This window comes from Rhinatrema bivittatum, chromosome 9 (assembly GCF_901001135.1).
Source record: "Rhinatrema bivittatum chromosome 9, aRhiBiv1.1, whole genome shotgun sequence".
Taxonomy (NCBI): Eukaryota; Metazoa; Chordata; class Amphibia; order Gymnophiona; family Rhinatrematidae; genus Rhinatrema; species Rhinatrema bivittatum.
In genome coordinates this window covers 93872140-93892728 of record NC_042623.1, presented here as the reverse complement: position 1 = coordinate 93892728, position 20589 = coordinate 93872140, and the positions used below count along the sequence as shown (strand labels likewise).

Here is a 20589-nt window from a genome sequence, read left to right as displayed (position 1 = left end):
TGAGTCCTCGGCTGGCAGGATCTGGGGAAACTTTTCAGCCCCACTACGCCAACCACAGCTCCCTTGTGTTTTCCACTAAGAACATAAGAAATTGCCATGCTGGGTCAGACCAAGGGTCCATCAAGCCCAGCATCCTGTTTCCAACAGAGGCCAAAACCAGGCCACAAGAACCCCATCAACCCTGCTGTTCCATCCATTATTGTGCTTATGTCTCTTTTTTTTCTCCTGCCCACCGGTCCCCCATTTGTGATGTCATGGTCACAGATAGATGAATAGACAAACTGAAGACAAAACATTTTTTATCATAAAAAGTGCACAATGAATGAGACTCAGAGGTGCTGTATATCATAGAAAAAACAAATCCCCTTTATGCGAGTTTTCGACTAGCCCCCAGTATGAACCCCATAATATATTATTAGCTTCATTGCAATATGCATATCCCTCATTATTCCTTTTTTGATATGAAGAGTCACTCTTCTAAAATTTCCAGAATCTGTACTGGATAGGCCTGATAGTGTTTAAAGCAGAGGTAGGCAACTCCAGTCCTAACAAAATGCTTATGTTTTCAGGATATTCCTAATGAATATGCATGAGACAGATATGCATGCATATTGCCTCAGTTGTTTACAAATCTATTTCGTACTTATTCATTAGGGATATCCTGAAAATGTAGCCGGTTTTTGGCCCTTGAGGACCAGAATTGCCCATCTTCTGGTTTAAAGAAGGGTTTAAATTCTTTTATCTTCTGTTTAGGGACCTTCGTTTTCAGATTTTATATTATTTTTAATTGGAATTTAAATGCTATAACAAAAAAAAAAATCAGTGGAAAAATGATTTTTCCGCTGAGTTTTTTCCTTATGTTATAAGTCATTTTCCACTGAGTTTTATGTTATATCATTGAAATTCTAAGGGAAAATAAAATAAAAACTGAAAATGAAGATCTCTACTTATGTTTCATTTCTTTTTTTTAAATCACAAATTTTTTAAATCACATAATGGCAAACCACTTCTGTAGCAGCAGGAACTGCACATTTGAGGAATCACAGAAGTTGCCACATCCCCCACAGCAGAAGCAGCAGGTAAGGAGGGACCCAGCGATATACTTCCTCTTTTAGAATCCCCTCAACTGCAGAAACATGGTTGAGTATGTAGTTTTATGTTGTTTTACTGTTTTGTAAATAAACATTTTTTTGTTATAGTTGTAGTTTTGGTGTCAGTTCCTGTTTTGACTAATCATTGACTCTTTTTGCATATACTTGAAAATTGGAATGTGGATGTGTGCAGGTATGAATGAAATAGATTAATAGGATGTGTTCTAGATAAATTATGTTGTACCATAATTTTTTTTAAAAACTTAATTTAAATTGTTATACCACATTTCCAAAATATTACACAGTGATTTACATTATAACATAAATACAGTGTAAGACATAAACAGCATAAAATATAATAAAGAAGTCATAAAGAAGTACAATCTAATCACAACAATATAAAACAAACAAAAAATAATTGGCCAAATGGCCACACATGTAAAAAACGGGGTAACATGCATGGCCGGATCTTGTGTGCGCCATACGCATTTTCAAAAGGGCCTGGCCGCTCAGCTCAGCTCACAGGGGCCATGCAAACCCTATGCAACCTCCTAGACTCCATACAGACTTGGAGTACTTTGATCCAACCTCCACTAGCTGCACCATTATGAGTCACAGAACATATTTCCCTACTGCAACAACTTTCAACTGTGACATTGGGCATATGCCTCTTGCCACCACTACATTAAGACGGAAACTCCCAAACTTGCAGAGGTTTCCCAAATCAGTGCCTGATTATTTTTGGACTGCAATCTGGGAGTTTTTCTGTTGGACCGAGGTAAAGTAGCCTACATTATCTTCCTCCTTACAGGACATGTGGTGGCCTAGGCATCCCCACTATAGGAGCAGAATAACTCAACGTTGAGCAACCTAGCTGACTTCCTAGTGCACTGCCTCAGGGTCTTCGAAGAATTGTGTCAGTCCTCTTGCATCTCTGCCATGGATCTCAAACAGTGCGACATGAAATTCAATTTTGGACTCTGGTCACCAAGCTACAGTGGAATGAAGAGAGCGTAATTGCCATGTTTTGGCAGGGCAGGGCCTGGCTGCCCAGATCAAGGACGAACTCAATGGTCAAGAGTTTCCCACATCGCATGACTTGATTTCCCTTAGCACCAAAATTTAAGTCCATTTTCAGAGAGGTTCTGGGAGCAGGGTTATTCCCGTGGAGCACTGTGATTGACTCCCAGTTTCCAGTACTCTCTATTGGCTCCAGTGAAAGATCCTATCCCTATGCACACTCAAGATGAACCTATGCAAATGGGCCACTGTCATTTGATGGAAGAAGAGCATCATCAATGCTGGCTCCAAAATCCGTGCCTCTATTGTACTGCCTCCGGGCATCATGTTAAAAGCTTTCCTTTGAAGCTGAGAAATTCCAGTGCCTTAGGTTGGCTGAGAAGGCAGCCTTGGTCCCTCTGGAAACACTGCCCTTTCTCAGATTGTCATGCCTGCCCATTTTCAAATGGACACCAAAGTTATACTCACTGAAGCCTTTCTTGACTTGGGGCAGCAGGGAATTTCACTGAAAAACTGTGGTACATCGTCACATCGTCCCCATGGATCAGCTGTACAGACCACTCATCATTTATTTGGTTTATTAGGAACTGCTGCCAGGAAATATCATTGTTGTTACCCCACCCATAACTCTCAGGGTGGGTCTCCTGCATCACAAACAAATCTCATTTTATGTTCTTTGGTGGTCTGTCAACCCCACTGGTCCTGGGTCTACCCTGGATTCTGCAACATGGCCCCATGGTAAACTGGTGTATGGGAAACATCCAGCATTGCCTCTATTCTGTTATTCCACCTACCACAATTGCACTCTTAGATTTTGCAGTAACCTCCGGCCTTCCTGCATGTATTCAGTAAAAATCATGAGGAGACCCTTCCCCCTCACTTACCCTAAGACTGTCCCATTGATCCTCAACCTGGGAAAAGTCACCTTGTGAAAGGGTATATCCAATGTCTGAGTCAGAAACCCAGGCGAGGTCTGAATATATCAGTGAAAACCTGGAACAGGGTTTCATCCGTATATCCTTGTCACCGACAGAAGCATGATTTTTTTTCTGCAAAACAGACGGGTCCCTTAGATCCTGTATTGACTACCGCAATCTGAATTCCATTACAAACAAGATTAAATATCCTCTGCCTCTCATGTCTGAGCTCTTCGATCAACTTCAAGGTGCCAAGATCTTCACCAAGTTGGATGTTTATAACCGGATAAGAATTAAGGAGGAGGACGAATGGAAGAACACTTTTAACATGAGAGACAGACATTATGAGTATCTAGACATTCCATTAGGACTTTCCAGTGTCCCTGTGGTGCTTCAGAACTTCATAAACAATGTGTTCAGAGATCTCCTGCAGATGCTTATCTTGGTATACCTGCGTGATATTCTAATCTTCTTTCATACTCTCACACAGCACCATTAGCAAGTAAGAACAATACTTCAGTGGCTTCGCAAACTTGGAAAAATGTTCATTCAAACAGTCAGATTTACACTTTTTAGGCTATATCATCTCAGCACAAGGTCTAAAGATGGACCCTACCAATTTCTCAGCCAACAGAGATTGGCCCTAGCCCATGGGACAAAGCTCTACAACACTTCCTAGGGTTTGCAAATTACTATCATCAATTTATTCCCCACTACTCTTCACGTCCAGCCCCTCTCATGGCCCTCACCCTCAAAGAGGTATTCCCTAAAGACTGGCCCAAGGATGCAGTCTTGTCCTTTGAGCAGTTCAAAAGTACCTTTGAATCTGCATCCTTACTTCAGCCCCCAGACCCGAATTGACCATTCTTTCTCAAGGTGGATGCTTCTTTCATTGGAGCAGGAGCAGTTCTTTCACAGGCAGCATCTAATGGCAAACTTTGTCCTTGTTCCTTTTTCTCCAGAAGATTCTCACCTGCTATGAAAATTATACCATTGGGGACCAGGAACTTCTGGCCATCAAGCTATGCTAATGATACTCAGATGTTTTTTCATGGGAGGGGGATGTAGATGATACTTTAATACATATACAGATTGTTTTAAGTAAGATAAAGGTTTGGAATCAATGTAACATTTTATTCTCAAATGTATCAAAGACCAAGGTCCTCTGAATTTCTAGGAATATTGCAGATAGTTTTCCTACACATCTTTTCTTAGATGACCAGACCCTACTTATTAAGTCCCCTTCCCCCCTCCCTGTTATATGTAATTCCTTTTCGTTTCTCCATGAGTTAATTGTAAACCGGTATGATGTGACCTACGAATATCGGTATATTAAAAGTTCATAAATAAATAAATAAATAAAAGTCATTGGTAAACAACTTGGAAGGCCAAAATTCAGTAGGTAGTTTAGTGGATAAGTTATCCAGCTAAAATCAGCTGGATAACTTGACCAGTATATTCAGCAGTATAAATGTACCACTGAATGTAGTTGTTTAAAGTTATCCAGCTACATGTAGCTGGATAACTTTAACCTTAAGCAGCCATTGGTTGAATATAGCTAGCTAGACCTGATTCCGTGTGGCCAGATAACTAGCTAATTACCCGGATATCTTCAGAGATATCCGAGTAAGTAGCACACCTTTAAAAAAAAAAGGCACCAAGTTATGGGCCTCCTGGCCTGATGCGGGCCCCTCCCCCACCTGTCTCAATACCCTCCCCCTCCCCACCTCGCTCACCAAACAAATGGGTCCCAATCTTTAAAAAGCACACTAAAGTGCAAGAAGATGAGCGCCGCCGGCCTAGGCCTCCATTCCCCCTCCCCCTCCCCGCTAAAAATTATTAGCTTTCTTGCTTCTGCCCCCACCCCAAACATCAACTCACCCCCATTCCAACCAGACACCCTTCACCCACCCGGCTACCTTGCAAATTGCCCCTCTTGATCTGCCAGAATTACTGTGCTAAGGAATCCTGGCATATGCTTCCAGCAGGTCCAAAATTATACAGGTAATTTAGCCAAATATACTCAATATTCGACTGAGTTAGCCAGATAACGGGGCATCTCCCTGGAACATCCCTCAAAATGCCTCCTTTATATCTGGCTAAATTATAATCAGATGATAACATATACGACTATAATTTTTCTGGATAAGAGGATAACATGTGAGTTGTCTGTCTAAATGACTTTTGAATATCTACCTCTTGGGATCTTTAGTAGATAAAGAATTTTACTTCTGGGAGCAGTTGTGGGTGGTGGTACAAGCAGGGTTTTTTACATTTTGGAAATTAAGAAGGTTGAAATATATTTTAGATAAGGAGATTTTACGGTGGTAATACAGGCATTTATTTTCTCGATCCCTGAGTATTGCAACGCTCTGTATATGGGTTTACCAAAATGTTATCTTAGGGCATTGCAATTAGTTTTAAATGCAACTACATTTATTCACCAGGACACCTTTAAGGGACCATTTTATCCCAGTGTTAAAGGCTTTGCATTGCCTCCTGGTTAATCAAAGAATTACATGTAAAATATTATCATATATATAGAAACAGAGAAACATAGAAATGACAGCAGAAAAGGACCAAACGGTCCATCCTGTCTGCCCAGCAAGCTTATGGTAGCATCAGCCATGCCATACAGGTTTCTCCTGTATGGCATACTTAGTTTCCCCAAACCGTTAAAGTCAGGGCCCTTGTTGGTTACTGTCTGAGTCCAATTCCATGTTATCTTTTATCTCTTCCCATTGAAGCAGAAAGCAGTGTTAAGGCTTATTGGTTAAGGGTAGTAACAGTAACATCAACAAGTTATCCCCATGCTTTTTTGTTTTCCCAGACAAGTTATCCCCATGCTTTTTTGTTTTCCCAGACTGTAATATTCATTGTCCTTGTTGGTTGTTGTCCAAAACCAATTCTCCTTTTCCTCTTTTCCCCCTGCCGTTAAAGCAGAGAGCAATAAATGAGTTGCATCAACAGTATGAAGTCTTATTGGTAACTGCCACACCAGCAAGTTACCCCATGCACTCTTTTCCTCATTTCCATCCTCTAGCCCAGCGGTTCTTAACCGGTGTGTCGCACACCCACTGCTCTCCCCCCGCCCCCCCCACCCCCTTCACCTCAGCGAGACAAACACTGCTGCCGTTCCTGCCCAGGCTATCAGCACATTCAATCCCCGAGGGGAACGGCAGCAGTGTTTTGTGGAAGCCAGCAACAGGAACGTGACCTTTTCTTCTTCCCGCCCCTGTGGCCCAGAAGAGGAAGTGATGTCTACCAGCACGCGGGAAGAAGAAGAGGCCATGCCTGCATGCTGCTGCTGCAGAAGGAGCACAGTACCGCTGCCTCCCAGCTCCGACCTCCCCTTCTATCGCCAGCATGACACCTGCAAGAAAATATTAAATTATAATAATCAAACTGCAAAAAAAAAAAAGGCTGGGGGGAGAACAGAATAAAATTACAATCTCAGCTGATTGCTCTGTGCTGCGATCGATTGCAGCACAAGCAAACAGCTGAGTGTTGCCTTCTTAACGCTGTGGGGCTGGGGAGTTCACTCCTGCTGCAGTTTCCAGCCTGTCAGGACTCTGCTTTTAATAGCATTATACCGGCTACCTTGTGCTGTAGCTACTATGTATGCTGGGGGTGGGGGTGAGTGAGATAGAGAGTGAGTCAGCATGTGTGTAAATGTATGAGAGAATGTGTGTGTAAGTAAGAGAAATGTGTGAGAGCAAGAGGCTGCTCAGGAAAGTCACTGGTGTGTGTGAGAGAAAGAGATTGGTCAGGCAAGTGACTGGTGTGTGTGTGTGAGAGAGAGAGAGATTGGTCAGGCAGGTGACTGGTGTGTGTGTGTGAGCAAGAGAAATTGGTCAGGCAGGTGACTGGTGTGTGTGTGTGTGTGTGTGTGTGTATGAGAGAGATTAGTCAGGCGGGTGACTGGTGTGTGTGTGTGTGTGTGTGTGTGTGTGTGTGAGCAAGAGAAATTGGTCAGGCAGGTGACTGGTGTGTGTGTGTGTGTGTGTGAGGGGAAAGAGAGATTGGTCAGGCAGGTGACTGGTGTGTGTGTATGTGAGCAAGAGAAATTGGTCAGGCAGGTGACTGGTGTGTGTGTGTGTGTGTGTGTGTGTGTGTGAGAGAGAGAAAGAGAGATTGGTCAGGCAGGTGATTGGGGTGTGTGTGTGTGTGTGTATGTGTGAGAGAGAGAGAGAGAGATAGACTAGTCATGGGCCCTAAGGAATAAGAACGTGAGGACAGAGCTTCAGCAGCCCTTGCTGCTTCTGGTATGTGCTTTTGACCTACAATGGAAAGGAGTACGAGAGTTACTGTAGAGGGTAAGTAAAGTAGAGAAGATTAGACACATGGCAAAAACTATTTCCTTTTCTGAAGTATTACCTGTTCATGGAAAGGCTAAGCCATATAAATAATTTCAATACATGGCTCAAAATATGCTATAAATAAAGTGGTTTTGAAAATATATTGGAGTCTGGGGCCTTGCATGGAGCAGTAAAAAGCTATATGGTAAGTATGGCCTATATTTGTCCTTGGCAAGAAAGAGGACCCTATGTGAGAAATTCAGGTCATATATTATCAGCCATTTAAAGTACAGGAAATGGGTGGCAGGAGGTGGCCAATGAAATTGGCTTGTCACCCCCAAGCAATACAGGAAGTGGAAGGAGTAAATAAAATCAATTAGCTCAACATTCTATACCTAAGCAAAAGAGCAGAAAAAAGTTACTTGGAAGAGCAGCAAGCTGAAGCTAAAAAACTGAAAAGCTATAACCACAAATGCTCCTAGTCTGGGCAATAAAATCCCAGATTTGCAGGGTCTAATTAGTGGAGGTAGATTTGACATTGCTGCTATTACAGAGACAATGGTCCAATGAGTCTCATGACTGGGACTCACTGAACCATACTGGGTATAACTGTTAAGGAAGAACAGAGTGGACAGAAAAGTGGGAGGAGCAGTTCTTTACATTTAAAACCACTATCCATCTAACTAAAATTCAAGGGGCATAGGGTTATAAAAAAAATGCTATGGGATGTCTTAAAAAAAAGAAGATGGTACTTCCATTTACACATGTAATGATCTACAGTCCTTCATACTCAAACAGAATAACTGGACAGGGATCTGGTCAAAGACATCAATACGTGGGAAAGAAAGGGGGAGGTTACTCATTGTAGATTTCAATCTACTGGATGTTGGATGGAGTATCCCTACTCGCAGAATCTGCAAGATTGTAGACAAATAGTGGATGTCATTCAAGGGGGTTCTGCACAAACAAAGGTTATGGAACCCATGGGGTGGGGGGGGCAGTGATGCTTGACCTAGTGCTCACAAATGGGGATAATGTCTCTAATGTCCAAGTAGGTGGCCACCTGAGCACAAGTGATCATCAGACAGTATGGTTCAGTATAGCCGCCGGGATGTAGAAGTCACACAAAGAGCAAAATTTTGAATTTTAAAAATACAGATTTTGATAAAAGGAAGACATACCTTGAGGAGGATGTAGAAGACTGAAGATCATGGGTGAGGTGGAAAAACAGTAGGGCCAAATTAAAAGGGTGCTATAAATAAGGCAACAAACCTTTATGTAAAAAAAATAAAAGTAAAAGAAAAAAGAAACTGATCTGTTCTCAAAAGATAGAGGCAAAAATAACAATGTTCAAGAAGTACAAAGGTTTCCATAAAGAGAAACTTAAGGAAGAATATCTGGTGAAGCTCAATGAGACAAGGAATGAAATTAGGAACGCAAAAGATCAACCAGAAGAAGGATCACCAAAGAAGTCAAGTGAGGTAACAAAATATTTTTCAGTTATATCAGAAAAAGGAGAAAGGCCAGAGGTGGCATTGCAAAAACTGGAGAGAGACAAGGTGCAATTTGTGGAGATAGATGAGGAAAAAGCAAAAATAAAAAACATTAAATAAATACTTCAGGATGGTGTTCACTATGGGGTAGATTTTCAAATAGCGCGAATTGGCCTACTTTTGCTGGCACATTCAGGCGCAAGCAAAAGTAAGCTGGATTTTAGTAGATACGCGCGGAGCCGCGCGTATCTGCTAAAAAACCTGGATCGGCGCGCGCAAGGCTATGATTTTGTATAGCCGGCGCGCGCCGAGCCGCGCAGCCTACCCGCAGCAGCCTACCCGCGTTCCCTCCGAGGCCGCTCCGAAATCGGAGCGGCCTCGGAGGGAACTTCCTTTTGCCCTCCCCTCACCTTCCCCTCCCTTCCCCTACCTAACCCATCCACCCGGCCCTGTCTAAGCTCCCCCCCTTACCTTTGTCGGGGGATTTACGCCTCCCAGAGGGAGGCGTAAATCCCCGTGCGCCAGCGGGCCTCTTGCGCGCCGGGACGCGACCTGGGGGCGGGTACGGAGGGCGCGGCCACACACCCCGGGCCGTAGCCATGCCCCCGTACCCGCCCCCAAAACGCTGCCGACATGCCCCGAAAACGCCGCTGCACTCGGTCCCGCCCCCGACACGCCCCCGACACGCCCCCCCTCCGAAAACCCCGGGACTTACGCGAGTCCCGGGGCTCTGCGCGCGCCGGTAGGCCTATGTAAAATAGGCTCACCAGCGCGCAGGGCCCTGCTCGCCTAAATCCACCCGGATTTGGGCGGATTTAGGCGAGCAGGGCTCTGAAAATCCGCCCCTAAAGAAGAACCTGGATTAATTTTGATGCTGGTTGACAAGTGCATGGATGGGAGTGGGGTAGATGCAACCCCATTTATAGAAGAGAATATATGGGAAGAACTAGGAAAACGTAATGTGGGCCAGATGAGGTACATCCCAGGATATTACGGGAGCTTGAAGATGTGCTGACAGAACCTCTGAAAAACTTGTTCAGTAGATCCCTAGAAACAGAGTGGTGCCACTGTAAACTACTAGGGAAGAAACCCTGATGAATTGTTCTAAATCCACCCTCGAATTTTTTCACACTAATTTGGTGTAAACCTACCATGATAAACTTTTCCATGTTAATCTCAAGGCCCTGCCCTACACCAAATACAACACAAAATAAACCCACACTGAACAGGCAAAAAAAAGATAAGTCATCCAGATTTATTAACAAAGTTTCCTGACAATAAACAAAATATATTTCATAATAGAAGACAAGATATATAATCACATGTCATTATGACATTCTCATTCTGACTTAAACTTATCACTGGACAACAATTAACCATACTTTATTCTCAGTGACCCCAGTCTAAATTAAAACTATCCTTGAAACATAAGGTAGTTTATGATATTCTGTTATCCTAAACTGCTTTTGACTGCCCTTTAAATGTGTGATCAACTCTGTTTTAAAACAAGAAAACAACATTTACAAATCCCACCTTTCATGGAAATCTTTCATTCACAAGCTGGAACTGTGAGTTGCCAGCAGCCATCTGTCTCTTCCCAGATGTCCTGAAGTTCTCTCATGCTGGTCTCTCTCTCTCTGCTTCCGATGATGATGATGCTCTGGATGCTGCAGCAGTTATGTGTATGTTACTGTTAGTCTTGTCAATAGTGCTGTGAATCTCACTTACAGCTGAATGGTATTGCTGTATGTGTGTAAGTGAAAATGTTCTTCAGAAACTGTCTCTTAGTTGCTTAAATCTTTCCCAGTTCAATCAGTGCCAAGAAGTATAGAGTCATGCATTTGGGGTGCAGTAATCCAAAAGAACTGTATGAGATGAGGGGGTGAAAGACTAATGTACATGGACTGGGAGAAGGAACTTAGGGTGATAGTGTCTGGCGATCTGAAGGCAACAAAAATTGCTCCATAAGATGCACTTTTTTGTCCCCAAAAGTGGGGGAAAAATATCTGTGTGTCTTATAGAGCGAATATAAAAAAAAAAAAAAACTATCTACAACCCCCCACCCTCCTGCCCCCCAAGACCTACCAAAAGTCCCTGGTTGTCCAACGGGGGTCCGGGAGCGATCTCCTGCACTTGGGCTGTCGGCTGCCAGTAATCAAAATGGCGCCTACGGCCCAAGTGCAAGAGATCGCTCCTTGACCCCCGCTGGACCACCGGGGACTTTTGGCAGGTCTTGGGGGGGTCAGGAGGGTGGGGGGGTTGTAGTTAATTAAATTTAAAGGGTTGGGATGGGGGGGTTTGGGGGGGGGTTCCCACAGAAAGAGAATGATAAAAGTTTTCTGATCTGGGGAGTGGACTGAAATGGCTCTCCCCGACCCGAAAACGAAATGGGGACAAAAAAAATTTTATGCACTCCCCTAATTTGCTCCATAAGACGTACAGACGCCCGGGAACAGAGCCGGTTTATAACACCATTATTTATTTATTTTTTTTTAATTTTCCCCCTCTGAATCTTAGGTGCATCTTATGGTCAGGTGTGTCTTATGGAGCGAAAAATACTGTAATGTGACAATGAGCTGGCAAAAATCAAATGAATGCTTGGCTCTATAGAAAGAGGAACCAGCAGGAAAAGGAGGTGATGATGTCCATGTTCAGGTCTTTGGTGAAGCCTAACCTGAAGTACTGTGTTCAGTTCTGGAGAACTTATCTTAAAAAGGATAGAGACAGGACAGAGGCGGTCCAGAGAAGAGTGACCAAAATGGTGTGGGTTCTGTATCAGAAGACTTATGAGGAGAGGCTGAAGGATCTGAATATGTATACCCTGGAGGAGAGGAAGTGCAGGGGAGATATGATACAAACCTTCAGATACCTGAAAGGTATTAATGATACACAAACATTAAACCATTTCTGCTAGAAAGAAAATTACAGAACTAGGCATCATGATATGAAACTGTAGGGGGGGATGACTCAGAACCAACATCAGGAAATGTTTCTTTACAGAGAGGGCGGTGGAAGCATGGAATGCTTTCCCAGAAGAGGTGGTGAAGATAAGAATGGTATTGGAATTCAAAAGGGCACTGCGGATCCCTTCAGGCTAGAGAATGAAAATAAAAAATGGGGTACCTATGTTAACTTTGGTTATAACACTTCTGCATGGAGGTAACCTGCATGGAGTGGCAGTTTATACCCTTAACAGAAGGCATGTGGGTAACCTGTACAGAGCAGCAATTATTAACAAAAGCAACTTGTTGGACAGGGCATGCAGGTCTAAATAAGGTTTCAATAGCTTTACCATTTTCAGTTTCAAAACATACTTTTAGCAACCTGTGCTATCTGCTTCTCCATATTTAGTTTTTCATCTGATTTTTACTCCCAATGATCTAACTTCCTCTTTAGGAAATAGCTCTAATTTTCCCAGTTTAGTCCATTCCTTAATTTCTCCATTCCCAAATTAGAAAAGTTCAGTCTTTGAGGTGTTTAAAACCAATCTGTTCACCATCAACCAGTCCATATTCCCCCGTAAATATTTGTTTAGTCATACCATAGCATCATTCCAATCGTGGCCCAAAGAGGCCACAGTTTTGATATGATCAGCATAAATATACACATTAAATCCAAAGGAATGAATTATTTTTCCCAATGGTGATAAAAACACATTGAAAAGTAAAGGTGAGAGGGAGGAACATTGTGGTGTCCTCAGCCCTACCCTTGTCATATTGAATTCTTTCTTTGAAAAGAAAAAAATTATCTGTCCCTAAGGTAATCATTCAACCATTTTAAAATTACACCCTTCATCCCAAATTTCTCAACTAAATCAAAAGCACTAGACAAATCAAGCAAAATTAACATAATCATGCACATAACTCCGTATTTTAAAATCGAAAACTGCAGTGTGAGTACACTAGATATCAGTGAAACTTTACTGCTGCTCCTGATGTGAATCAAGTCTGTAGATCTTCAGTTTTAGGACTTTTAGGACAGGATGAGGGGTCCTGGTCAACTGTTTGGCATGCAGGATGATGAACCAGAGGGGTCTAAAAGACCTCAATATTTACTGGACAAAGTGGTGGATTAATTGGAAAACTGGGAATGTGCCTGGCACGTGCATATTTTAAAATCCCCTTATATATCACATAAAAGCCAACAAAGTCCTGTGGAGGCTATGCACACTAGCTTTGCTTTAATAACCTCTTAAGATTAGGAGCATACTTACCCATGGTTGGTGTATTTTAAAACATATGCGCGCAAGTGTGCTCACGATTTAAAATTCCAGTGTATCTTCACTCTTGTGCTGTTATGTGCAGGTATGGGTGCATATGAACTCGTTTTAAAATTACCGACCCTAAATGCTTATTAATACCCACATATAGGATGAGCAATTTGATAAAAACCATTTTCTGTCAGTAAAACAACAAAATAGATTTTAAAATTACCCTCTCCCAATCTGGTATGGGTAATTTTTTTTAAATAATTTTACTTTTTCTTAAATGTCCCAAGTTCAAAGTTCTGCATCCAAAAGTGAAATATTTAATAGCCCAATATTATTTAAATTGGCTAATGCTGATCAAACCCAAGGACAAATAATTCCAATGTCTGAAACATAATTGGTACCTCTCAAATCAAATAACATTAATTCCACAAATGAGAGGTTAAACTTATCTTTTCTTGTAAAATCAAAGATATCCAAAAATCCAAATAAACTTCTGTAGATGGATTCTCTGAAACAGCAGTTGGGAACTCTCAAATCAAACAGCATGAATTCAATAAATAAGAGGATAAACTTATCTTGTAAAGCTGAGAATATCCAGCAATCCGAATACATTTCTGTAGATGGATTCCCGATACAGCTATGTTTCAGCAAAAAAATGGCCGTGTCTGAGGTCTCCTTTGTTGTTTTTCATTCTGAACAGTAACTTGAACCTTGTTATATGTGCCAGCAACCTGCTTGAAACACACCAATCTTTTAAATGTCTAAATAAAATGCTGTAAAATCACATGATCATCTTTTGACCAATGAGACTTGAATTCACACCATGATCCATAGAAAATAATGACCAACAAAAAATACTGAATTCATACCATGACCTAAAAAAGAAGTTCCCGTTCCCTATCAGAATTTAATCCATGCAAATGAACAGTGTCCAGTTTGAAAATCCATCTTAATTCTTTCCAGGCCAAAATCTTGGTCCAGTCACTACCCTTATGACAAATAGGATCATGATCAATCATGTCAAATCTTCAAATAATGTTGTTTCTTAATACAATGAGATACTATGGGGGTTGTCAACTTACCAGTTGATATACAACTGCAATGCTCTGTGATGCAGATTTTGACTTGGGTGTTGTTGACAGAGACATTTTAATACATGTATTACATATAATGTTAAACAATTTGAAGTATGTTTAAGTAGATAACTACTTTGTGTCAAAGGATGGGTGAACTGCTTTTCTGCCATTGTGAAATCACACATAGAACAATGCCCACACTGCTCATGTCCAATGGGCCCCTGAGGTATTTTTAAGATATGTTATCTATGCTCTCACCTTTATGTATTTTACATTTTGCCCCTGGTATATACTACATGCAGTGTCTCATTTAGAGACCAGTGTAATTGTAAAATATTTGCCAGTGGCAGTGGATTATTTTCTTGAATCCTGATACAACTGGAGATGAAGGAAGTATACAAACCAATCTGCCTGATGTTCCTGAACATGCATTTTATGTAGAAGTGAAAGAGAGCATTCAGAAAATAATGCTCTCTTGTAAGCCCTGCAAATATCTTGTTTAGGCTATCCTCTGCTGAAAAAAACATTGAAACATATCTCCTGCTTTACATTTAAATTTACCAGTCAATGGACAGAACCTTCTGAGCTAAAAAAAAATTGGCTCACAGGTAGGCGCCTGTTTTAATGAGGTTGGATCACAGCTATTGTAATTGAGAAGAGTGTTATAATCCAATGTTTTTCTAAATATGGTAGTGTCAAAACCATTATTTGTATGGCAGAGCAAAATATCTAAAAAAGGAATTTACACTTTGTCCTTCTTTATGGTGAAATGTTCAGAAAGATCTGTTCATCTACAGGTAAATGTAAATATAATGCTGGAGATATGTTTCAAAGTTTTTAAGCAGAGGATACCCTAAAATAATTGTTTGCAGCGCTTACAAGAGAGCGGTTTATTTTCTAACCATCCTCTTTTCCATTCACATCACAATATACAGTCAGGCAACATTAGACAGATTGTTTGTATACTTCCTTTTTTCCTGGTTGTATACTTCCTTTTTTTCCTGGTTGTATGAGGAATCAAGAAAATAATCCACGGCTACGGCTATATTTTACAATTACATCAGTCCCTAACAGGGTCATTCTTTATTCTGTGATATGCTGGTATTGCGGCAATATTATTCTAATTCAGGGAAGGAGAGGAGTGTGGACGGGGTTTGGGCAGAAATATCTCCTGGCAGCACTGCAGGTGATAATGTTTTTCACATTATCGCTGGCGGGCACCGTGGGAAATAACTACATCTTTTCCCATGGTGCTATGGGGGCAATAGTGTGCAGCACAGCCACACTGTGGTGGGCAAAAGCACTGCCGCAATGCGGCCAGCTGCCCCACTATTGCCCCGCCCCTTTTTTTTCGAGCCTCCATTCTGCTATATAGCAGAATGTTTGAATCAAGGGGTAAATGAGATATCATTATGTGACATATACCAGGGGGACCAAATTTTAAAAAGTTATAACTGTTACAGCGTATATTTATCTCATTGGAACATGATCATTGTGGACATTGTTCTACATGTGATTTTCATGATGGCAACTAAGCATTTCACCCATCCTTTGACACAATGTAGTTATACACTTAAAACATAATGGGGTAAATTTTTAAAACCTACGCGTGCGGCCTACATTTGTGCGCGCTACCCAGTGTGCACAAATGTACGCCTGATTTTATTACATGTGCGCGCAGCCACGCGCATGTTATAAAATCCAGGGTTGGTGCACGCAAGGGGGTGCACACTAGTGCACTTTGCGCACACCGAGCCCTAGGGGGGAGGGAGCCCCCCCCCCCCCCCCCCCCCCCCCCCCCCGATGGCTTTCCCCATTCCCTCCAAGGCCGTTCGAAATCGGAGTGGCCTTGGAGGGAACTTTCCTTCACCCCCCCCCCCATCTTCCCCTCCCTTCCCCTATCTAACCTGCCCCCCAACCCTACCTAAATCCCCCCTACCTTTATTTTGTAAATTACGCCTGCCTCTGGCAGGCGTAACTTACACACACCAGCCAGCACAGCAGCAAATGGCCGCTGTGCCGGAAGCCTCGGTCTCACCCCCAACCCGCCCCGCCCCTTTTACAAAAGCCCCGGGACATACGCGCGTCTTGGAGCTTTGCACGCGTCGCTGGGCCTGTACAAAATAGGCTCGGCGCGCGTACCCTTTTAAATCCGTCCCAATCTGAATTCTTTAAAATCATATGTAATGAAATGTCCCTGTCAACTTTTGTATGTAGGAAAACCAACACACCCAGTCAAAATCCAGCTCAAAAAGCAGTACAGTTGTATATCAACTGGTAAACTGACAGCCCCCATGGTATCTCATTGCATTATCAAAGAACATCATTTTGAAGATTTGACATGATCTATCAGTGATCAGACTCCTATTCAACCATAGGGGTGGTTGATTGGGCCAAGATTTTTCGCCCGGAAGAACATGCTAATATGGATTGTGAAACTGGATACTGTTCTTCCAAGTGGATTAAATTATGATATGGAATGGGAACTTCTTTTTTAGGACATGGTGTGAATTCAGTATTTCTTGTTGATTATTATTATTTTCTATTGGTCATGGTTTGAATTCATTTTTCATTGGTCAAATGATCATGTGATTTTACTGTGTTAATTATTCAAATTTAAAAATCTGGTGTGTTTCCCACAGGTTGATGGCATGCATAAAAAGATTGTGGCAAAGTTGGAGTTACTGTTCAGAATTAAGCCGATAGAGGAAGCCCCAGGCATAGGTTGTTTTTTTTCCGAAACACAGCTAGGTGGGGAATCTATCTACAGAACTTTATTCAAACTGCTGGATATCCTTGACTTTACAAGAAAGATAAGTTTAACCCTCCTCATTTATGGAATTCATGTTGTTGATTTGAGGAGCTACCAACTGTGTTTCAGATTATTCTGGACTTATCGATCAGGCATTTGGCAATCTAGATAATAATTGGGCCATTAAACATTTCACTTTCAGATGTGAACTTTGATGGGACAATTGAGAAAATGAAAATTATTTTTAAAAACTTCCCATACCAGATTGGCAATGATTATATCATAGCAATCAGGCATAATTAAAAAGCCACAACTTGCTTTAATGATTTTGCTCATCATATTGTGAATGCCCCTTCTTGACCTTAACTTTATTTTAGCTCTCACGTAAGAGATTATTTGACTGTTCCATAGTTTATATTTTCTGTATATTGATATAGGTAAAAATATAAGGTTTGTTCCTTGTTTTGGGAATATTTTCACATTTTGGCTTCTAAATGTAACATTTTATACATGCAGTGTTGGTTTTCTTGGAACATATATTATAACGTTATGTGTAGGTTTTTGTTTTTTCCAGAATAAGTAACTTAGAATCTGTGAAAACCCCCTACAATCATTTTATCATACATAGGGCTGGATTCATCATTCTTCGCAGAAAGATGAATCCCATGAAAAAGGGGGCGGGCCTGCAAAAGGCCGCAGTTGTTCACATCGTGGTGGTGTGATTTTGCCAGCCACGGTGCAGCCGGCTGCAGCCTTTCACACAAATAGCACCACCGTAAAAGGTGGTGCTATTCGCCGTGCTACTGCCGGTAATAATGTTCCTCAAATTATCACTGGCAGCGGTGCTGCAACAGACTCCTCCCCCTCCCCACCCTGACTCCTCCCCTCCAGCTAATTTACATTACATCGCATGCGAAATGGCCCTTTTCGCATGCGATATGGCCTTATAGGTCCCTAACGCATGTGATAACGCTTTGAAAAATAACCCCCATAATTTTCTTTATAGTTACTGTTCTTTGAGTTTCAACGCTGAAAGCATACGAAACAGCAGTATGTATATAAATGATTGCTTTTATTTACAGTTAGGTCATAATTTTTTTTCCTAGTAAAGAAAGTGATTGCTTTTTCAAAGGTTTTAAACTGGTAGTCTGACAAGCTGTTTGATTATATACTGGTTAGTACAAGCAATGCCTTCAAAACCTTGCACCTTGCAACAGCCGCTGAGCACATACATCAGGCTCTTGTAGAAGGTTTCTCCTCATCAATTCTCTCTCTCTCTATGTGCACTGCACACAGACAAGAATTTAATTACTACAAAAGAACTTCAAATTTAAAAAAAAACATTTTTTAACAGTTTAATAGGCAAATTTAAATTTGGGTCATATGAAGATTTCCAGATTTTTGGTTTTAAGTTAGGAAAGACTGAAATAGGCTATATCCAAGGAGGCAAGGATTGTTTCTTGTCTCACTGAGTATATCTTTGTAATTTGTTCCTATTCTTCCAAGTTTTTCTTAAAACTAATAATGCAAACCTAAAATGTTTTCCTGTGTTGAAAAACAAAGTGATGTGCATAGTTATTTTACAGATGTGTGAACAACATTATTGCAACAACATGCTTAATTTTTAATGTTTGTTTTATCATAGCATTTGAACAGATTTCAATAGATTTTCCATTTGTTACATTATGGTGCATGATAAGATGATTATATTGATTATGAAGTGTTGAAAGCCCTACCATGTGATCATTTATTTTTAAATATATCAGCCCATGTTCAAATCTCTTACAGTAATATTATCAGAGATAAAATCACAAAGCTGATGCCCTCTGGAAATCAAGCACAACAGTAGTATGGTCTTAAAAAAGACAGATTCTTAAAAATGTGGAATTTTTACAGTAATAAACATTATATAACCAATTGCTTCATCATTATCAGGATAAGAAGAATAATCTGTAGTTGTTATGTAGGTAAAATAAAGTCAATCAAATGATGATTTCTTTCTTCATCTGTACAGGTGCCTGTGTCAGTGGCCATGATGACTCCCCAAGTGATCACCCCTCAGCAAATGCAGCAGATACTTCAGCAGCAAGTATTGTCTCCACAACAACTTCAAGCACTTCTCCAGCAGCAGCAAGCAGTGATGTTACAGCAGGTAATGTGGGTTACCTGTTTTCAGCAAACTCAGTAACTAAGGCCACTTTTCTTAAATGGTAGCAGTGTTAACATTATGTTGGTATTTTCACTATACACTTAAATACTTGAAATAAGCATGCAGCAGAAAAGGAAACTTGGCACATATGAAATTTGGACACTTGAAAAGGTATTAAATATTTTCCTCACGTTTGCACTATATCCCAGTAGGTAATGCCCTTTTAAATTGTGAACTGCCTTCACATATTTAATATGTATAATTTCCAAAGTACAGTAAATATAAAAGATTTTTAACTGTTATTTTACAGTTCTCAACACTTTAATATTATTTTTAGTACTAATGTTTGAATTTAGCAGCCTCCTTTCTTTTTTTCTTTGAATAATATCTTTATTACAGCCTCCTTTCTTAATGAAAAAATAAAATTTCAGGGTTTGTTTTGGGGGTTTTTTTTAGCATTTAAGAACTCAATGATTAGATGGAGAATGAGGAGGAAATCATTACTAGCTAAAATAAAAATCACTAAAAATGGTCTTTATCACAGGAAAGAGAGGGCATACCCATATATATCTATCGATTATGTGCATGATTAACTGATACAGAAAATAATGTGTCTGTTAATCTTTAGTTCCGTATGTTTAAACACTTTGATATTTAGTCTCATGATCATTACAGGCAAATCACCTTCAATTGCAAATCCAACATCCTGCTGGAAAAGCTGACATTAATCAATTTTTTAGTGATGAAAATAGACTATTACATTTTTCTGTTTTTGAACTTTTTTATTTTATGCTACTGCTCAAATACAGTTTGTATTTGAGTCATATCCTGGTCAAGTAATGTAGATCTAATTTATGAATAATTGTATTCTGTTTGCCATATTCCACGTGGATTGCATTTTTATTTTTTTATTTTGGCCTTGCAATTTGCTAGAGTTCTGTAGGACTTCCAGCTTAGTCAGAATCAGGGCTAGGATTCAGTGCCATGAGCTTTCATTTACAATTACCTGGGAATGGTTTCCCTATTTTATCTTATTTTAACTTATTTAGCTCAGTAATTGCAGTAATAGTCTTCAGCTGAGGGCCATAAACCAGGGCTTCTTCCAGGACCCTGCAGTCATGGGCCCTAGGTTCCGCCCTAGGTTCATCCACTAGGTGTCACTCTTTCACAATGACCAGGATTCTCTCCACCTTAAGGATTGTGAACACTGCCTTAGGGAGCAGAAGATTTGACTCAGGAATCCAACCCAGGTCCCTCCGTATGGCAGTGCTGTGCTGTGCTCTGCCACTGATTCACCAGACTGGCCCAGATTACACATTTTTGCTAGCCTTTTGTTTTGGGGTGTTTTAGAATTAAATTGATAACATTTCAGAGTAGTCTTGAAAAAATAAATATGTCATACATTCAGTACTTGCCTATTTTATATGTAAGGAAAATCTCAATGGCTGCTTTACCATATATCAGTCTAGAAAAGTTTAGGAGGATTTGTAATACTTGAAACTTTTGCCTTTATTTATTAAAGTCAAAAATGGTTTATCAGCAAACAACTACAAGAGTTTTTACAAGAACAGCAAGAGCAGTTA

General features: G+C 40.8%; 1 protein-coding gene across 1 annotated transcript in view; it reads left to right on the top strand.

Moving 5' to 3' along the window:
• The window catches only part of FOXP2 (forkhead box P2), a 1080393-nt gene that overhangs the window by 666440 nt on the left and 393364 nt on the right, over positions 1 to 20589 (top strand). The window contains 2 exon segments of the mRNA XM_029617020.1: positions 18872 to 19014; positions 20547 to 20587. Coding sequence (XP_029472880.1) covers positions 18872 to 19014; positions 20547 to 20587 — 184 coding nt within the window.